Here is a 17333-nt window from a genome sequence, read left to right as displayed (position 1 = left end):
ACGAAAAATTGAACGCATGCAGAAAGTGGTAGCAGAAAAAAAAATAACGGTAGCCACTGCAGTATCAGCCGAAGATAATGCCTGTTATGCCAAGATTACACTGACCCAATCGAAGATGTGAAAACGAAAATTAAAATATCCAATAGATCCATGAAAATTCAATTTTTGACTTTGGCCCCAAAGAGTTGGTCAATACCAGTGACAGCAAAAACGTTTAGCGTTTCAGAACGTATGGTTAAAACAGCGCAAAAATTAAAGCAAGAGAGAGGCATTTGTGCACTACCGGATGCAAAAGTTGGCAAACTGCTACCAAAGGCAATCGCCGACAAAGTTCGAGATTTCTACGAGGATGATGAATTTAGCACGATGTGCCCTGGTAAAAAAGATTTTATTTCTGTTCGGCTTCATGGCATCAAGGTTCTAAAACAAAAGCGGTTGCTACTGTGCAATCTGAAAGAACTGTATATAGCATATCAAAACAAATATGGTGCTGAAATTGTTTTTTCCAAATTCTGTGAGCTCAGATCAAAGTGGTGTGTTACTGTCGGTGCCTCAGGCACACATTCTGTCAGTGTCTGCACCATCCATCAGAATGTTAAGCTTATGCTACAAGGTGTCAACATTAAAGAAGACTACAAGATGCTCATGGGAAAGGCAGTTTGCGATCTAGACGCCAAAGATTGTATGTTGCAGCGATGCCAAAACCATCCTGTTGAAGAGGCACTGATAGCATATTTGGAAGAAATATTTGAGGACTGGGACTCAGAAGAATCAATAGAATTCAAACAATGGGTTCATACTGACCATGAAATGCTCAAAACATATGTTCTCACTGTTGACAACTTTACTGACAAACTCGCTAGCAAAATTTGGAAACTGACTGGCCACCACTTCATTTCAAAACATCAAAGCGAATATTTGAAGTCATTAAAAGCTGGCCTAAAAGAAACCGAACTTATCATACTGATGGATTTTGCGCAGAATTACTCGTTTGTTGTCCAAGATGCTGCTCAAGGCTTTCACTAGAAGAATTCACAACGCACAGTGCATCCATTTGACGCTTATTATATCAATAAAGATGGCGTGCTGCAGATTGTCAACTGCTGCATAATTTCTTATCATATGCAACATGATACGGTTTCCGTGCACAAGTTCATTCGGAAGTTGATTGAGTTTTTGACGAATAAAACGAAGATTACAAGAATATACTACTTTACTGACTGTTCAGCAGCACAATACAAAAATTACAAAAATTCCGTCAATCTGTGCAATCACAAGAATAATTTTGAAATTGAGGCCGAGTCATGGCAAGTCATCATGTGATGGAGTTGGTAGCATGACTAAACGTTTGGCTGTTCGAGCCAGCCTCCAGCGACCATTAACCAACCAAATATGGACGCTAATAGATCTGTTTAACTTTTGTGGCAAAAACACTCATGGAATTAAATATATGTATGTTCCGACTGAAGAAATTCAAGAAAACAGGATGCTGCAAGAAGAACGATGGAAAGCTAGCTGCACAATAGCTGGCACATGAGATCATCACCAGTTTGTGCCAGTTGATTCGAATTCTATTTCTGTCAGCAAAGTTTCAAATGACACGATTAACTTTGTGGCCAAAATTTCCGATATCGTCGATCCTAATTTAAAATTGGCCAAACTATTGCCTGGTTGATAAGTTACCTGCATTTATAAAAATAAGTGGTGGGTAGGCAACGTTGTAGAAATTTCCATGGAACAAAATAATGCACTGGTGACATTTATGCATCCACCAGGCCCGGCTCATTCATTTTATTGGTCTGAAAGAAAAGATGTTTGTTGGGTTCCAGCACAACATCTTATTTGTGTGCTTCCAGCGCCAACAGTTACGTCGTCAGGCCGCCAGTATCAATTCCCAGAAGTGACACTAAAGAACGTGGCTCGTAAATTCAATAATAAATAAGCAATCGTTGGAATTTGGCAGTTCATACTAACATTACGGACTTCGGCTTGGGAACCATTTAAGATACCCACTTTAGGCTTAGGAACCTAGGATAAGCTGCTCAATCGTCGGCTTGGGAACCAGACAGATACCCACACAAGGCTTTGGAACCTTGATGAAGAAACCAAACTAGAGGCTTGGTATCCTCATCCAAGAAACTCACCCTTGGCTGGTATTGCACAGCTATCGGGCGTGACCCCTATGGCGATACGGTTACTGGTTCAAGTTCCTGAACTGGTATTGACAATGTCACCATGGACCAACACAATTTAGGTACTAATAATGTCTGTATAAAACAAAAATAATAGAATGCATGTGATGTTGCGATAGCAATGTCCTCAACTTTGTCCCTATTTCTAGGGCCTTATATGCCAGCGATAAAAAACCAACCCTACTTTTTTAAGGGGTTTGAAACATGCTCTTTCTAATGAAAATGATTAAAAAGAGTTTCCAGAAGGTCTTTTCTTGTAAAAGTGGGCTAAAAATATCCTATTTTTGGCGTTTTTGCAAAAATCATCAAATTTACACTCAATTTGTGAACTAATGGAAAGTATTAGGAGAATAAAATTTTATATTTGAAAACCTTGTGTTGATAAGTTGTTGTGTGCAAAGTTTCACGTTTATCACACCTTTAACTCCAGAGACATATAAAGCCAAACTTTACAATTTTTTCGTGCCGCAAATGTTTCGGACCAAGTTTGCTCCAAGTTTTCTTCATGGAAATCGCTCATGAAGATTTTTTTATTATTTTGATTAATAGAGCGCAAAAAGTTGTACAAGATGGCCAAGTTTTGATTCTCTCAACAAAATATTGCCGGAGATACAGTGTCTCAAAGTTGTTGAAATCTCAGAGTCATACCATAGAAGGCTGCAGAATGGTGTCAAACAGATTACTATATCTCAGCAAGTATTGCATCGGCGAATGTAAAACTTTACCAATGTTCATTGGGGACATGTATGAATGTTCACAGAAAATTTCATTGAAAATCCGTGAAGGTCGTGCAGGGACCACCAGACCACTTGACATGGAATGACCCCAGTAGCGAGATGTGAACGTGTGGACTGATGACCACGTTGCAGCCTTGCAAATCTCTTCAATGGAGGCTAAGTGAGCCACTGACGCAGCCATGGCTCTTACATTACGAGCCATGACATGACCCTCTAGAGTCAAACCAACCTGGGCATAAGTGAAGGAAATGCAATCTGCTAGCCAATTGGAGATTGTGCGTTTTCCGATGGCGACTCCCCTCCTCTTGGGGGTCGAAAGAAAAACAACTGGGCTGACTGTCTGAAGGGCTTTGTCCGCTCCACGTAAAAGGCCAATGCTCTCTTGCAGTCCAAGGTATGCAAACTGCTTTTGCCAGGGTGGATATGAGGATGGGGAAAAAATGTTGGCAAGACAACTGACTGGTTCAGATGGAATTCCGACACCACCTTCGGCAGGAACTTGGGGTGAGTGCGGAGGACTACTCTGTTATGATGAAACAATATAAGGTGCGTGCACTACCAAGGCTTGAAGCTCACTGACCCTACGAGCTGAAGTAACAGCCATCAAAAAAATAACCTTCCAGGTCAAGTACTTCAGATGGCAGGAATTCAGTGGCTCAAAAGGAGCTTTCATCAGCTGGGTGAGAACGACACTGAGATCCCATGACACTGGTAGAGGTTTGACTGGGGGCTTTGACAAAAGCAAACCTCTCATGAAGCGAACTACTAAAGGATGTCCAGAGATAGGCTTACCCTCTACACGGCGATAAGCACTAATTGCACTAAGGTGAACTCTTACAGAGTTGCTCTTTAGACCAGATTCTGATAGGTGTAGAAGGTGTTCAAGCAGGGTCAGTGTAGGACAAGAAAAAGGATCTAGGGCCTTGCTGTCACACCAGATGGCAAACCTCCTCCATTTGAAAGAATAACACTTTTTTGAGGAATCTTTCCTGGAAGCAAGACTCGGAAGACACCCTCCAAAAGACCTAAAGAGGCAACTTCTAAGCTATCAACATCCAGGCCAAGAGACCCAGAGACTAAGTTGGGATGTAGAAGCGACCCCGCGTTCTGGGTGATGAGGGTCTTAAAACAGTCCAATCTCCATGGTCTTTCGGAGGTCAACTCCAGAAGAAGAGGGAACCAGATTTGAAAGGCCAAAAAGGTGCAATTAGAATCATGGCTCCAAGATCTTGCTTGAGTTTCAGCAGAGATTTCCCTACTACAGGTATGGGAGGATACACGTACAGAAGGCCTGTCCCCCAATGTAGGAGAAAAGCATCTGACGATAGCCTGTCGTGGGGCTGAAGCCTGGAACAGAACTGAGGGACTTTGTGATTGGTCTGAGTAGCAAAAAGATCCACCGAGGGGGTGCCCCATGCTCAGAAGATCTTGTGGACAACGCCTATGTTTAGCGACCACTCGTGAGGCTGCATAATCCTGCTCAGTCTGTCAGCCAGACTGTTTACGCCTGCCAGACACGTGGCCTGGAGAAACATACCATGGTGGTGAGCCCACAGTCACATCCTGACGGCTTCCTGACACAGACAGCGAGATCTGGTGCCCCCCTGCTTGTTGGTGTAATACATAGCAACCTGATTGACTGTCTGAATTAGGATGATCTGGTTGGACAGCCAATCTCTGAAAGCCTTGAGAGCGTTCCAGATCGTTCGCAATTCCAGGAGGTTGATCTGAAGACCCTTTTCCTGAAAGGACTAAACCCCTTGAGTGTGAAGTCCATCTACATGAGCTCCCCACCCCAGGAGGGATGCATCCGTTGTCAGCACTTTTTATGGATGAAATTTGGAATGGACATCCCAAGGTCAGATTGGATCGAATGGTCCACCACTGATGGGAACTGCAAAAGTCGGTGGAAAGATGAATTACATCCTCTAGATTCCATGTGGCCTGGCACCACTGGGAAGCTAGGGTCCACTGAGCTGATCTCATATGTAGTCGTGTCATAGGAGTCACATGAACTGTGGAGGCCATGTGAGCTAAAAGTCTCAACATCTGCCGAGCTGTGATCTGTTGAGACGCTCGAGCCAAGGACACTAGGGACAGAAGATTGTCTGCCCTTGCCTGGGGAAGATAAGCTCCAGACGTCCGTGTATCCAACAGAGCTCCAATGAACTTCAATTTCTGCACTGGAACAAGATGGGACTTAAGATAATTTAGTACAAACCCCAGTAGCTGAAGCAGCTGAATAGTCATCTGCATGGTCCGTAGAGCTCCTGCCTCCCAAGTGCTCTTCACCAGCCAATCGTCGAGATAAGGGAACACATGCACTCCCAGTCTGCGTAGCAATGCTGCGACAACTGCCAGACACTTTGTGAAGACTCTGGGCGCAGATGCGAGGCCAAAGGGCAATTCACAGTACTGAAAGTGCTGAGTTCCCAACCGAAAGCTACATACCTGTAGAAGGTATTCTCTGAGGACAGCAGGCTGATTGATCTCACGAATGGGTGACGTCCACAGCACCCCTCCGATCGGAGATCTTCACTAGCAAAGTTTGCTAGCCCTCGCGTGCGCGAACATCCTCCCGCCCGAACGCGAGCATGTTCACCAGTACAGTAAATAGCAAAGACAAGGGAAGACACAACTCCAAAGGGGAGGCGGGCGGGTAGGTGAGAACAATCAGCCTGCTGTCCTCAGAGAATACCTTCTACAGGTATGTAGCTTTCGCTTTCTCAGAGGACAAGCAGGCTGCTTGTTCTCATGAATGGGGTATCCCTAGGCCCCAGGCTCACTCAAAACAACAAACATTGGTCAATTGGGCCTCGCAACAGCGAGGACATAACTAAGATTGACCTAACTTATTCAACTAACTGAGAGTGCAGTCTGGAACAGAATAAAAATGGACCTAGGGGGGTGGAGTTGGATTCTAAACCCTAAACAGATTCTGTTGCATCGGGTATCCTGCTGAAGGCAGTAATGAGATGTGAATGTGTGGACAGATGACCACGTCGCAGCCTTGCAAATCTCTTCAATAGTGGCTGACTTCAAGAGGGCCACTGACGCCGCCATGGCTCTAACACTATGAGCCGTGACATGACCCTCAAGAGTCAGCCCAGCCTGGGCGTAAGTGAAGGAAATGCAATCTGCTAGCCAATTAGATAAGGTGCGTTTCCCGACAGCCACTCCCCTTCTGTTGGGATCAAAAGAAACAAACATTTGGGCAGACTGTCTGTGGGTCTGTGTCCGCTCCAGATAGAAGGCCAATGCTCGCTTGCAGTCCAATATGTGCAGCTGACGTTCAGCAGCGGGGAAAGAATGTTGGCAAGACAACTGACTGGTTCAGATGGAACTCAGACACCACCTTCGGCAAGAACTTAGGGTGAGTGCGGAAGACTACTCTGTTATGATGAAATTTAGTATAAGGAGCATGAGCTACCAAGGCTTGAAGCTCACTGACTCTGGAGCTGAAGTGACTGCCACCAAGAAAATGACCTTCCAAGTCAAGTACTTCAGATGGCAGGAATTCAGTGGCTCGAAAGGAGGTTTCATCAGCTTGGTGAGAACATTGAGATCCCATGATACTGTAGGAGGTTTGATGGGGGGCTTTGACAAAAGCAAACCTCAAATGAAGCGAACAACTAAAGGCTGTCCCGAGATCGGCTTACCTTCCACACGGACAACTCCAGAAGAAGAGGGAACCATATCTGACGCGGCCAAAAGGAAGCGATCAGGATCATGGTGCCTTGATCTTGCTTGAGTTTCAGCAAAGTCTTCCCCACCAAAGGTATGGGAGGATAAGCATACAGGAGGTCCCTTCCCCCAATCCAAGAGAAAGGCATCCGACACTAGCCTGCCGTGGGCCTGAAGTCTGGAACAGAACTGAGGGACCTTGTGATTGACTCGAGTGGCAAAGAGATCCACCAAGGAGGTGCCCCACACTTGGAAGATCTCACGTACCACTCTGGAATGGAGCGACCACTCATGAGGTTGCATTATCCTGCTCAATCTGTCGGCCAGACTGTTGTTTACACCTGCCAGATACGTGGCTTGAAGAAACATGCCGTTCCGGCGAGCCCAAAGCCACATTCTGACGGCCTTCTGACACAGGTGGCGAGATCCGGTACCCCCCTGCTTGTTGATGTAATACGTGGCAACCTGTCTGTCTGAATTTGGATAATTTGTTGGGACAGCCGATCCCTGAAGGCCTTTAGAGCGTTCCATACCGCTCGCAACTTCAGGAGGATGATCTGCAACCCTTTTTCCTGAAGGGCCCAACTCCCTTGGGTGTGAAGCCCGTCGACACGAGCTCCCCACCCCAGGAAAGACGCATCCGTCGTCAGCACCTTTTGTGGCTGAGGAATTTGGAAAGGACATCCCAAAGTCAAATTGGACCGAATTGTCCACCAATGCAGGGATTGGAGAAAACTCGTGGACAGCAGGACTACATCCTCTAGGTCCCCAGCAGCTTGGTACCACTGCGAAGTGTATAATTATGGTACAGCTAGGGTCCATTGAGCTGATCTCATGTGAAGGCGGGCCATGGGAGTCACATGAACTATAGAGGCCATGTGGCCGAGCAATCTCAACATCTGCCGAGTTGTGATCTGCTGAGACGCTCGTACCCAGGAAACGAGAGACAGAAGAGTGTCGGCCCTCGCTTCCGGAAGGTAGGCACGAACCATCCGAGAGTCCAGCAGAGCTCCTATGAATTCTAGCTTCTGGACTGGAAGAAGGTGGGACTTTCGATAATTTATCACAAACCCTAGTAGCTCCAAGAGTCGAATAGTCATCTGCATGGACTGTAGAGCTCCTGCCTTGGAGGTGTTCTTCACCAGCCAATTGTCGAGATAAGGGAACACGTGCACTCCCAGTCTGCATAGAGACGCCGCTACGACAGCCAGGCATTTTGTAAACACTCTGGGCGCAGACCAAAGGGTAGCACACAACACTGAAAATGCTGTGTTCCCAGACGGAATCGCAGATACTGCCTGTGAGCTGGCAGTATCGGGATGCGAGTGTAAGCATCCTTTAAGTCCAGAGAGCATAGCCAATCGTTTGCCTGAATCATGGGAAGAAGGGTGCCCAGGGAAAGCATCCTGAACTTTTCTCGGACCAGATATTTGTTCAGGGCCCTTAGGTCTAGGATGGGACGCATCCCCCCTGTTTTCTTTTCCACAAGGAAGTACCTGGAATAGAATCCCAGCCCTTCATGCCCCAGTGGCACGGGCTCAACCGCATTGGCGCTGAGAAGGGCGGACAGTTCCTCGGCAAGTACCTGCTTGTGCTGGAAGCTGAAGGACTGAGCTCCCGGTGATCCATATCGCTTCTTCCTTTCCCCAGGTCCCTGTCATTTCGGTCGCCGTGATATCATTTCTCACATATAGAGCTACTCCTCCACCTTTACGACCCTCTCTATCCTTCCTAAATAGATTATAGCCTGGTATGTTTGCATCCCATTCATGGGAACAATTTAGCCACGTCTCCGTGATTGCAATAATGTCTAAGTCTGCCTCCATCAGGGCTTGAAGGTCATGAACTTTATTGCTTAGATTGCGAGCATTTGTGGCCATCGCTGTCCATGTATATTTCCTGGTATGTGCTTCAACATTTGTGATTTGGGGTTGTTTTTTCTCTTTGGGTACCTTCATATCCTTTTGTTCCAACATTGCTTTGTCTTCTGCCTCAGTAGAATAGGGAACAGTCCTCCTTTCTCAATAAAAACGTCTACCTGATGAGGTAGATGCTGAAGACAGCCGGTGGGAGAATTTGTCGAAAGCGGTGTCCCGCTGGTGGAGTTGCTCTACCACGTGTTCGACCTTTTCACCAAAAATATTATCCCCCCGGCAAGGAGAGTCCACAATCCGCTGCTGGATCCTGTTTTCCAGGTCGGAGGCACGCAGCCACAAGAGTCTGCGCATCACCACACCTTGAGCAGCGGCCCTGGACGCGACATCAAAAGTATTGTAATCACCCCTGCCCAGGAATTTACGACACGCCTTCAGCTGCCTGACCACCTGCTGAAAAGGCTTGGCCTGCTCAGAAGGGAGCTTGTCCACCAAGTCCGCCAACTGCCGCACATTGTTCCGCATATGAATGCTCGTGTACAGCTGGTACGATTGGGTTTTGGAAATGAGCATAGCAGAATGGTAGGCCTTCCGCCCAAAAGAGTCCAAGGTTCTAGAGTCACGACCCGGGGGCGCCGAAGCGTACTCCCTAGAACTCTTGACCTTCTTAAGGGCCAGATCCACCACAGCAGAGTCATGAGGCAACTGAGTCCACATTAACTCCGGGTCCCCATGGATCCGATACTGGGACTCTATCTTCTTGGGAAAGTGGGGATTAGTTAGCGGCTTCATCCAGTTCGCCAGCAATGTGTTTTTGAGGACATAATGCATGGGTACAGTGGACATTCCTTAGGTGGCGGATAGTCCAAAAGCTCAAACATTTTGGCTCTTGGCTCATCCTCCGTAACCACAGGGAAGGGAATGGCCGTAGACATTTCCCGGACAAAGGCCATGAAAGACACACTCTCAGGAGGAGAAAGCTGTCTTTCAGGAGACTGAGCAGGATCAGAGGGAAGACCACAAGACTCCTCGTCAGAGAAATATCTCAGATCCTCCTCTGCTTCCCACGAGGCCTCACCCTCGGTGTCGGACACCAGTTCATGGACTGCAGTCCGAAGCCGGGCCCGCCTCGACTCCGTGGAAACATGGCCACGATTGGTACATCGAGAGGAAGACTCCTGCAACAGCAGCGATGAAGCTCCCTCCATCGATGTCGTCAGGGAGTCAGCCTGGGAGGCCACCGATGCAGGCACCGCAAGCGGTAGTGGAACAGGAGACCTCACGACGGGCAAGGGGCCAGCAGTCGCCTCACTCAACGGCACCAGCGGCGCAAGCACCCCCGGTACCGGAGAAAGGCGCAACAGCTCTTCCAGAATCCCTGGAAGGATGGCCCTGAGGCTCTCGTTCAGAGCGGCTGACGAGGAAGGCAAGGAGTCCGTTATCGGCAACGAGCTCAGAATCTGTCCGGGACGCGGAGGCGGTACCGGGCTGTCCACAATTTGAGCACATCGACACCTCCTGTATGGAGGGTGAGCGGTCCTCCCGGCATCGACGCTTAGTGGGTGCCAGTTCCACCGGCGACCCAGAGCTCTCGGTACCGCGTCTGGAAGGCGACCGATGACGATGCTTCTTTGCAGTCGCATGAAGCACGTCACCGGTACCTCCCAGTACCGAAGAGGAGGACATCGAATCCAAATGTCTCCTCTGGGCCGGGTCCGAAAGAGGTCGATCCCGGGGGGCCTGTACCGCAGGAACCCTCGAGGCAGACGGAGACCTACTCGAGGGCTCACTGCTACCAGCAGGGGAATGGACAGCCCTCACCTGCGCTCCCGAAGACGATGCACCCTCCGACATCGATACCACCGATGACCTCGGTACCGCAGACGTCGATGCACCGGCCGATGACCTCGGTACCACAGACATCGAAGCACCGGACGAGGCCCCAAACAAAAGGTTCCACTGGGCCAATCTCGCCGCCTGAGTTCTCTTCTTCAACAGAAGACAGAGTGCAGGCCTGGGGACGATGCCCGGCTCCCAGACACTGAAGACACGAAACGTGCCTATCAGTAAGCGAGACAGTCCGGCTGCACTGGGTGCACTTTTTGAAGCCGCTGGCAGGCTTCAAGGACATGGGCGGAAAAATCACGCCAGCGAAGTCAAAATTCGCGATGACAATGGGCACCAAAACAAGGGAGAAAAACCCATGCAGGCGGCCAAAAAGGCTGCGCCCGACGATGAAAGAAAACTTAGCGGGAAAAAACACTCAAAATAAAGGAATTTTTTTTTTAAAAGACAAAACGCGACGGAAAAGGGATTCCAGACACTTCCGAACGCGGCAAAAAGGCGCGAGGGGTTTCCTTGAGGACCAGACCGATAAACAGCCATCCTGAGCCGTGGAAAAAAGACTGGCCAACACGCTCGCGTTCAGGCGGGAAGACGGTCGCGCATGCGCACGCGAGTGCTAGCAAACTTTGTTGCTAGTGAAGATCTCTGATCGGAGGGGCTGCCGTGGACATCACCCATTCGTGAGAACAAGCAGCCTGCTTGTCCTCGGAGAAATCGAAGATATTTCCTGTGAGCATCGAGGAGTATAGGCATCCTTTAAGTCTAGAGAGCATAGCCAATCGTTTTTCTGAATCATGGGAAGAAGGGTGCCCAGGGAAACCATCCTGAACTTTTCTCCGACTAGAAATTTGTTCAGTACCCTTAGGTCTAGAATGGAACGCATCCCCCCTGTTTTCTTTTGCACAAGGAAATACCTGGAATAGAATCCTAACCCTTCTTCCTCTGGTGGAACGGGTTCAACCGCATTGGCCTTTAGAAGGGCGGGAAGTTCCTCTGCAAGTACCTGCCTGTGCTGGAAGCTGAAGGATTGAGCTCCCAGTAGACAATTTGGAGGCTTGGATGCCAGATTGTGTGTCCCAACCGGACTATTTGAAGAACCCACTTGTCGGAGGTTAAAAGAGGCCACCTTTGGTGAAAAAATATCAACCTCCCCTGGCAGGCAAGCGGCCCAGTACGGACACTTTTACTGCGGCTATGCTGCACTGTAGCCAGTCAAAAGCCCGTCCCTTGCTTTTGCTGGGGAGCCCTAAGGGCCTTGGGCGCACGGCGTTGACGAGAACGCGCATGTTGGGACTGAGCCTGAACCGGCTGCCGACAGGCAGAAGTGTACCTACGCCTATTATAGGAATAGGAAGCAGTCCTCCTCCCTCCAAAAAACCTCCTGGATGAGGAGGCAGTAGCAGAAGACATCCGGCGGGAGAGAGAATCCATGGCATCATGATGCTTTTTCACCTGATAAACCATATCCTCTACTTTCTCTCCAAAGAGATTATCCCCCCCGGCAAGGTACATCCGCCATTCGCTGCTGGGTCTTGTGATCCAGGTCAGAGACACGCAGCCATGAGAGTCTGCGCATCACTATACCTTGAGCAGCTACTCGGGATGCTACATCAAAAGTGCCGTAAGACCCCCTGACCAGGAATTTGCGACACGCCTTCTGCTGCCTGACCACCTGGTGAAAAGGTTCAGCAAGCTCCGCAGGAAGTGCTTCAACTAAATTGGACAGTTGCCTCACCGAGTTCCGTAAGTGAATGCTCGTGTAGAGCTGGTATGTCTGGATCTTGGCAGCGAGCATAGCGACCTGATACATAACGCCTCCCAAAAGAATCCAAAGTCCTAGACTCTCTGCCTGGGGGCGCCGAGGCATAGTCTCTAGTGCTCTTGGCTCTTCTGAGAGCAGTGACCACCACCATGGAATCTTGAGGAAGTTGGGCCTTCACCATTACAGGCTCTCCATGGACTCTGTACTGGGACTTGGACTTCTTGGGGACCACTGGATTAGAGAGAGGGCAAGACCAATTCTGCATCAGCACTTCTCTGAGTGTATTGTGCAGGGCCGTTGCAACCTCTGCAGGTGGAGAAGGATAATCCAGGACCTTGAGCATCTCAGCCCTGGGCTCATCCACAACCTCCATAGGGAATGGAATGACCTTAGAGATTTCCCATACAAAGGATGAGAAAGTAAGACTCTCAGGTGAAGACATCCTTACTTCAATCAGTGGAGTAGGATCAGAGGGAAGCCCTCTGAAAAGTACCTGGGGTCTTCCTCTTCTCTCCATGAGCTCCCTAAGAGCAGTCCGAACCCGAGCCTGTCTCAACCTCGAGGATCGTCGACCTCGTGGGGGATGTCGAGAAGTCGACCCCTGCCTGGACTCCAGTGAAGCTTCCTCCACCGACGTCGAGGGGGAGTCGACCCAGGTGGCAAGCGGCACTGAGGGCGGGGACCCCCTCACAGGTGATGGCCCAGATGCAGTCTCTGCAGTCGGTACGGAAGGCGCAAGCACCCCTGACACCAAGGCCGACTGACAAAGCAAGCCTTCCAGAAGCTCTGGAAGAAGGGCCCAGATGCGCTTGTTGAGAGCTGCCATCGGAAAAGGCTGTGGGGCCGGTGCAGGAGTCGGTGCCAGAATCGGAGGGGGCTCGAGAGCTGGTACCAGGCTGTCAGATGACCGACGCATTGGCACCTCCTGTAAGGAGGGTGAGCGGTCCTCCCGGCGCAGACGCTTCTCGGGTGTCAATTCCCTAGGCTCCCGGAGCTCTTGGTACCGTGTCTGGAAGGAGATTGACGATGATGCTTCTTAGCCTTTGCTCGACGCCCGTCATCGACACTCCTCGGTACCGAAGAGGAAGAAATGGAATCCTCAGGCCTCCTCGGTGCTGGGTCCGATGAAGGTCTGTCCCAGGGGGCCTGCATAGCAGTAGGCGTCAAGACAGGTGGAGACCCGCTTGATGCCTTGCTGCTCCCAGCGCATTGTGATCTTTTGGCAGCCATTACCTGAACTCCCGATGTCGACACCGCCGACCTCTGTACTGATGTCGATGCAGACGTTGAATGACCGGACCGATAGGAAAAAAGCTTGTCACATTGAGCCTCTTGAGCCACCTGGGTCCGCTTCTTCATCAAATTACACAACTTACAGGCAGCTGGTAGGGACCCTGGCACTGAAGACACCACGCGTGGGGGTCGGTCCCAGAGATGGTCCGGTTGCACCGAGTACAACGCTTGAAGCCGCTGGGTGTCCTTGATGACATGGAGGTGAAAATGGCGGCAGCGAAATTAAACGGCTCGATGGTGCCAGAAAAAGGCACAAAAGAAAAAGAAAAGAGCCCGACCGAGCAGCCTAAAAGCGGCCGCGTCGAAAAATAAAGGAAACTTTAAGAGGGGAACAAAAAACTAAGAAAATATATGAAAAAAGGGTTTTTTTAAAAACGTATATTAAGAAGAATGAAAATTAACAAAAAATAGGCGGTAAACGCCGAACTCCAGTCTCCTGAGCCAGGAAAAACAGGGAACGTACACAAAACATAACTTTCCCAGATCGCGGATAAGAAAAAAACTGAGGTAGCGTGTTCACGTCATGGGCGGGTGAGAAGGTGCTCATGCATGCGCAGTACATTACTCCCGCGCGACGCTGCCTTCGAGAACTCCCTTTGATCTTTGCTTTGTAAGTCTCCGTCTCCTGGGCCATCGCGGACGACAACGACCCATGAGACTTGCTGAACTAAACGTGTATACTCTGGAGAAAAGGAGAAACAGGGGTGATAATGATGCAGACGTTCAAATATTTGAAAGGTATTAATCTGCAAACGAACCTTTTCCGGAGATGCGAAGGCGGTTGAACTACAGGACATGAAATGAGATTGAAGAGGGACAGACTCAAGAAAAATGTCAGGAAGTATTTTTTCATGGAGAGAGTAGTGGCTGCTTGGAATGCCCTCCCACGGGAGGTGGTGGAAATGAAAACGGTAACGGAATTCAAACATGCGTGGAGGAGTGGCCTAGTGGTTAGAGTGGTGGACTTTGGTCCTGGGGAACTGAGTTTGATTCCCACTTCAGGCACAGGCAGCTCCTTGTGACTCTGGGCAAGTCACTTAACCCTCCATTGCCCCAGGTAGAAATAAGTACCTGTACACAATATGTAAGCCGCATTGAGCCTGCCATGAGTGGGAAAGCGCGGGGTACAAATGTAACAAAAATAAAAAATAAATAAAATAAAATAAACATAAAGGAATCCTTTGCAGAAGGAATGGATACTCATGAGCTTAGTCAAGATCGGGTGGCAGAGCCGGTGGTGGGAGGCGGGGCAGACATACGGTCTGTGCCAGAGCCGGTGGCGGGAGGCGGGGCTGGTGGTTGGGAGGCGGGGATAGTGCTGGGCAGACTTATATGGTCTGTGCCTGAAGAGCACAGGGACAAACCAAAGTAGGGTATACACAAAAAGTAGCACATACGAGTTATCTTGTTGGGCAGACTGGATGGACCATGCAGGTCTTTTTCTGCCATCATCTACTATGTTACGATGTGTGATATCAGTCTGCTTGTCCTTGGAGAAAAAAAAAAACTTGAAACAACCAAAAACCTAAGATGGTAACAGTCCCATTATAGCACTGAACAACTAGAGAAGTTTGATGTTTGAAATTACTCTGAATGCTTCATGTTCATGTCTGCTTAATGTTTAAGCTCATGGTTTATACTCTTGTAAATGCCTTATATTCTATTTTGCACAGTGAAGTTGATTATTACCCGAATACTGTCATGCTTCTCTGGTGAACTGAGATGCAAGGGATGAAGTTTATCACAGAGCTCAGGGAGCAGCTGTCTCATTTGCTACCAGCCATCTGCACTTAGGTACAAGTCCCAGGACCTTGATTCCAAGTAGTGGAGGACTCATACAAAGAACAAACTCTGAAACAGGCATTTTCAACCCAGTCCTCGGGGCACAAGAAGTCCCATCAGATTTTCTGGATAGCCGCAATAAATATGCTTGCTAGCATGGTATGCACTCCCTCCGTGGTATACAAATCTCTTTCATACATATTTACATTTATACCCACATTTTCCCCGCACAATTTCAAGTTCAAGGTGACTAACAAGTTATTCATTGTGGATATCCTGAAACCCCAATGGGTGTTGGCCAAGGACTGGGTTGAGAAGACCCAGCTCTACACACTTGGAAATATATAGTACCTGTTCCTTACAGGACATAAACAGCTATAGGGCATTTTATAAAGATTACCAAGCTACATTCTACAAAACAATTTAGAATATTTACTTACTTAAAGTGAAGATCCTTGAATGTGAAGTGAGTTTCAACAATTCCAGTAGTTTTAACTCTAGTCCGGAGAACATCCTGCTGGGTTGGAATGTAACTATTTTGTGCTATTCTGTCCAAGTCATTCAAGTAACTATGGAATAGAAAAAGATGTCATTTTTTCATGGTTAAGACATTTTAAATCTGTTGTCATTCTTTGTGGGACATCTTACACTAGTGTGAAACATCAGCAAGCCTCAGTGTTGAAAGGTATGAATAGATTTAATATTAGCCAAAGCATATTCCCTGCAAAAATGTCTAAAAAACTGTCATAAATCACCATAAATTCAACAGTTTCTTCTGTATCACATCTGCAGATCAAAAGCAATAATGAAATGATGGTCACTTCAAATACTGGATGGATATAGGGAATGTAATTTTCAAAACTTTTCTGTGGGTGTGAGTAAACAAATGTATTTAAAAAGATCAACTGAAAATTGCCTCTCCCATCCAAATGCAGGTGAAAGTATGCATGTTGATTATGTAGCGCCCCCTAGGTTTCAGCGCTCATTTGCTTCTCTGCAATAGGCAAGTTAGCTAATGGTCACAATGTCGTGTAAGATGAATTCCCCTGAAGCAAAGCACACTTCCACCTTTGACACCACTGCCACTAAAATCAACCAGCATTGATTTGTTGAGTGAGTGGAACCTCCACACAACAGGCAATAAAAGGCTTCTACAAGCTTTACATGTAAACCAAGTTTTTATTACACATAAATGTTAAAATTTATTTTAATAGTTTTAAAATAAACTAAAACCATTGACTAATGTACATTTTAGATTTAAAAAGTAATTAAAAAAAAAACCTTTAAGCTTAGACATTTAAAACCTCAGCTGACCTTGAAAGTGCAGTATTTATTAAAAAACAAACAAACAAACTGCTCTTTCTTTTGCAGATAATATTTCAACTCAAACATCAGGTAAGAATTTTGTGTGTTATTCTTTTAATCTTTTTCCAAGTTAGGATGAATGTGTTACTGAAACACTTCTCTTCCCCTACAGACCCTGTGGGTACTCTGGTAAGTAAAAAAAAAAAAAAAAAAAAAAGTTTTACATCAACAAAAGTCTTCCAAAATAACTTGCTTTAACCAGCATTATTTGTTATAAAAAAAATGAAATCATTCTCTGTACTGTACCTTATGCTTACCTTAGAGAAATGCATGCTAGAATTAGTTAGGCCTTACTGCAGAATAGAGTAAAGAAAAGGTCATCCATAGGCCATGACTGTAAATAGATTGAGCCTTATCTAAGGGGCCAGTAGAGGGAGAAGCAAAGAAATGTTTATGGTGACCAGAAAGTTCTGCAGCTGTGAAAACTTGCTAGAAGCTGTGGTCATCACATTGGAATGTTTTAATGAGGTAGAAGTCTAAGATATAGTTGTAGTAATGCTTTTTACCTCATTAAAACAGTTAGAAAATAGACACCTGTTGGTTGTTAGATAGCAAGTTCTTTGTCTATTTAAGGGAAAATTAGGTTCTTACCTTGGTAATTTTCTTTCCTTTAGTCATAGCAGATGAAGCCATTACGTATGGGTTGTGTCCATCAACCAGTAGGGGGAGATAGAGAGCACTCAACTTTCACAGTGCCTCATGACCAGGGCCGTGCCTAGGGTCTCTGGTGCCCCCCTGCAGACTATCAGTTGCCCCCCCCCCCTCCGTCTAGCAGAGCAGGAACAGAAGGGAGCAGGTA

General features: G+C 47.5%; 1 protein-coding gene across 2 annotated transcripts in view; it reads right to left on the bottom strand.

The window, feature by feature from the left end:
* The window catches only part of LOC115478743 (guanine nucleotide-binding protein G(i) subunit alpha-1), a 188392-nt gene that overhangs the window by 83790 nt on the left and 87269 nt on the right, over positions 1-17333 (bottom strand). For both annotated transcript variants that reach the window (XM_030216312.1, XM_030216313.1), the window contains exon 5: positions 15610-15738. In XM_030216312.1, coding sequence (XP_030072172.1) covers positions 15610-15738 — 129 coding nt within the window. The remainder of the gene's footprint in view (positions 1-15609; positions 15739-17333) is intronic.

Source organism: Microcaecilia unicolor, chromosome 10 (assembly GCF_901765095.1).
Source record: "Microcaecilia unicolor chromosome 10, aMicUni1.1, whole genome shotgun sequence".
Classification (NCBI taxonomy): Eukaryota; Metazoa; Chordata; class Amphibia; order Gymnophiona; family Siphonopidae; genus Microcaecilia; species Microcaecilia unicolor.
The sequence above is the reverse complement of the archived record's forward strand: the minus strand, read 5'-3'. Positions and strand labels throughout refer to the sequence as shown.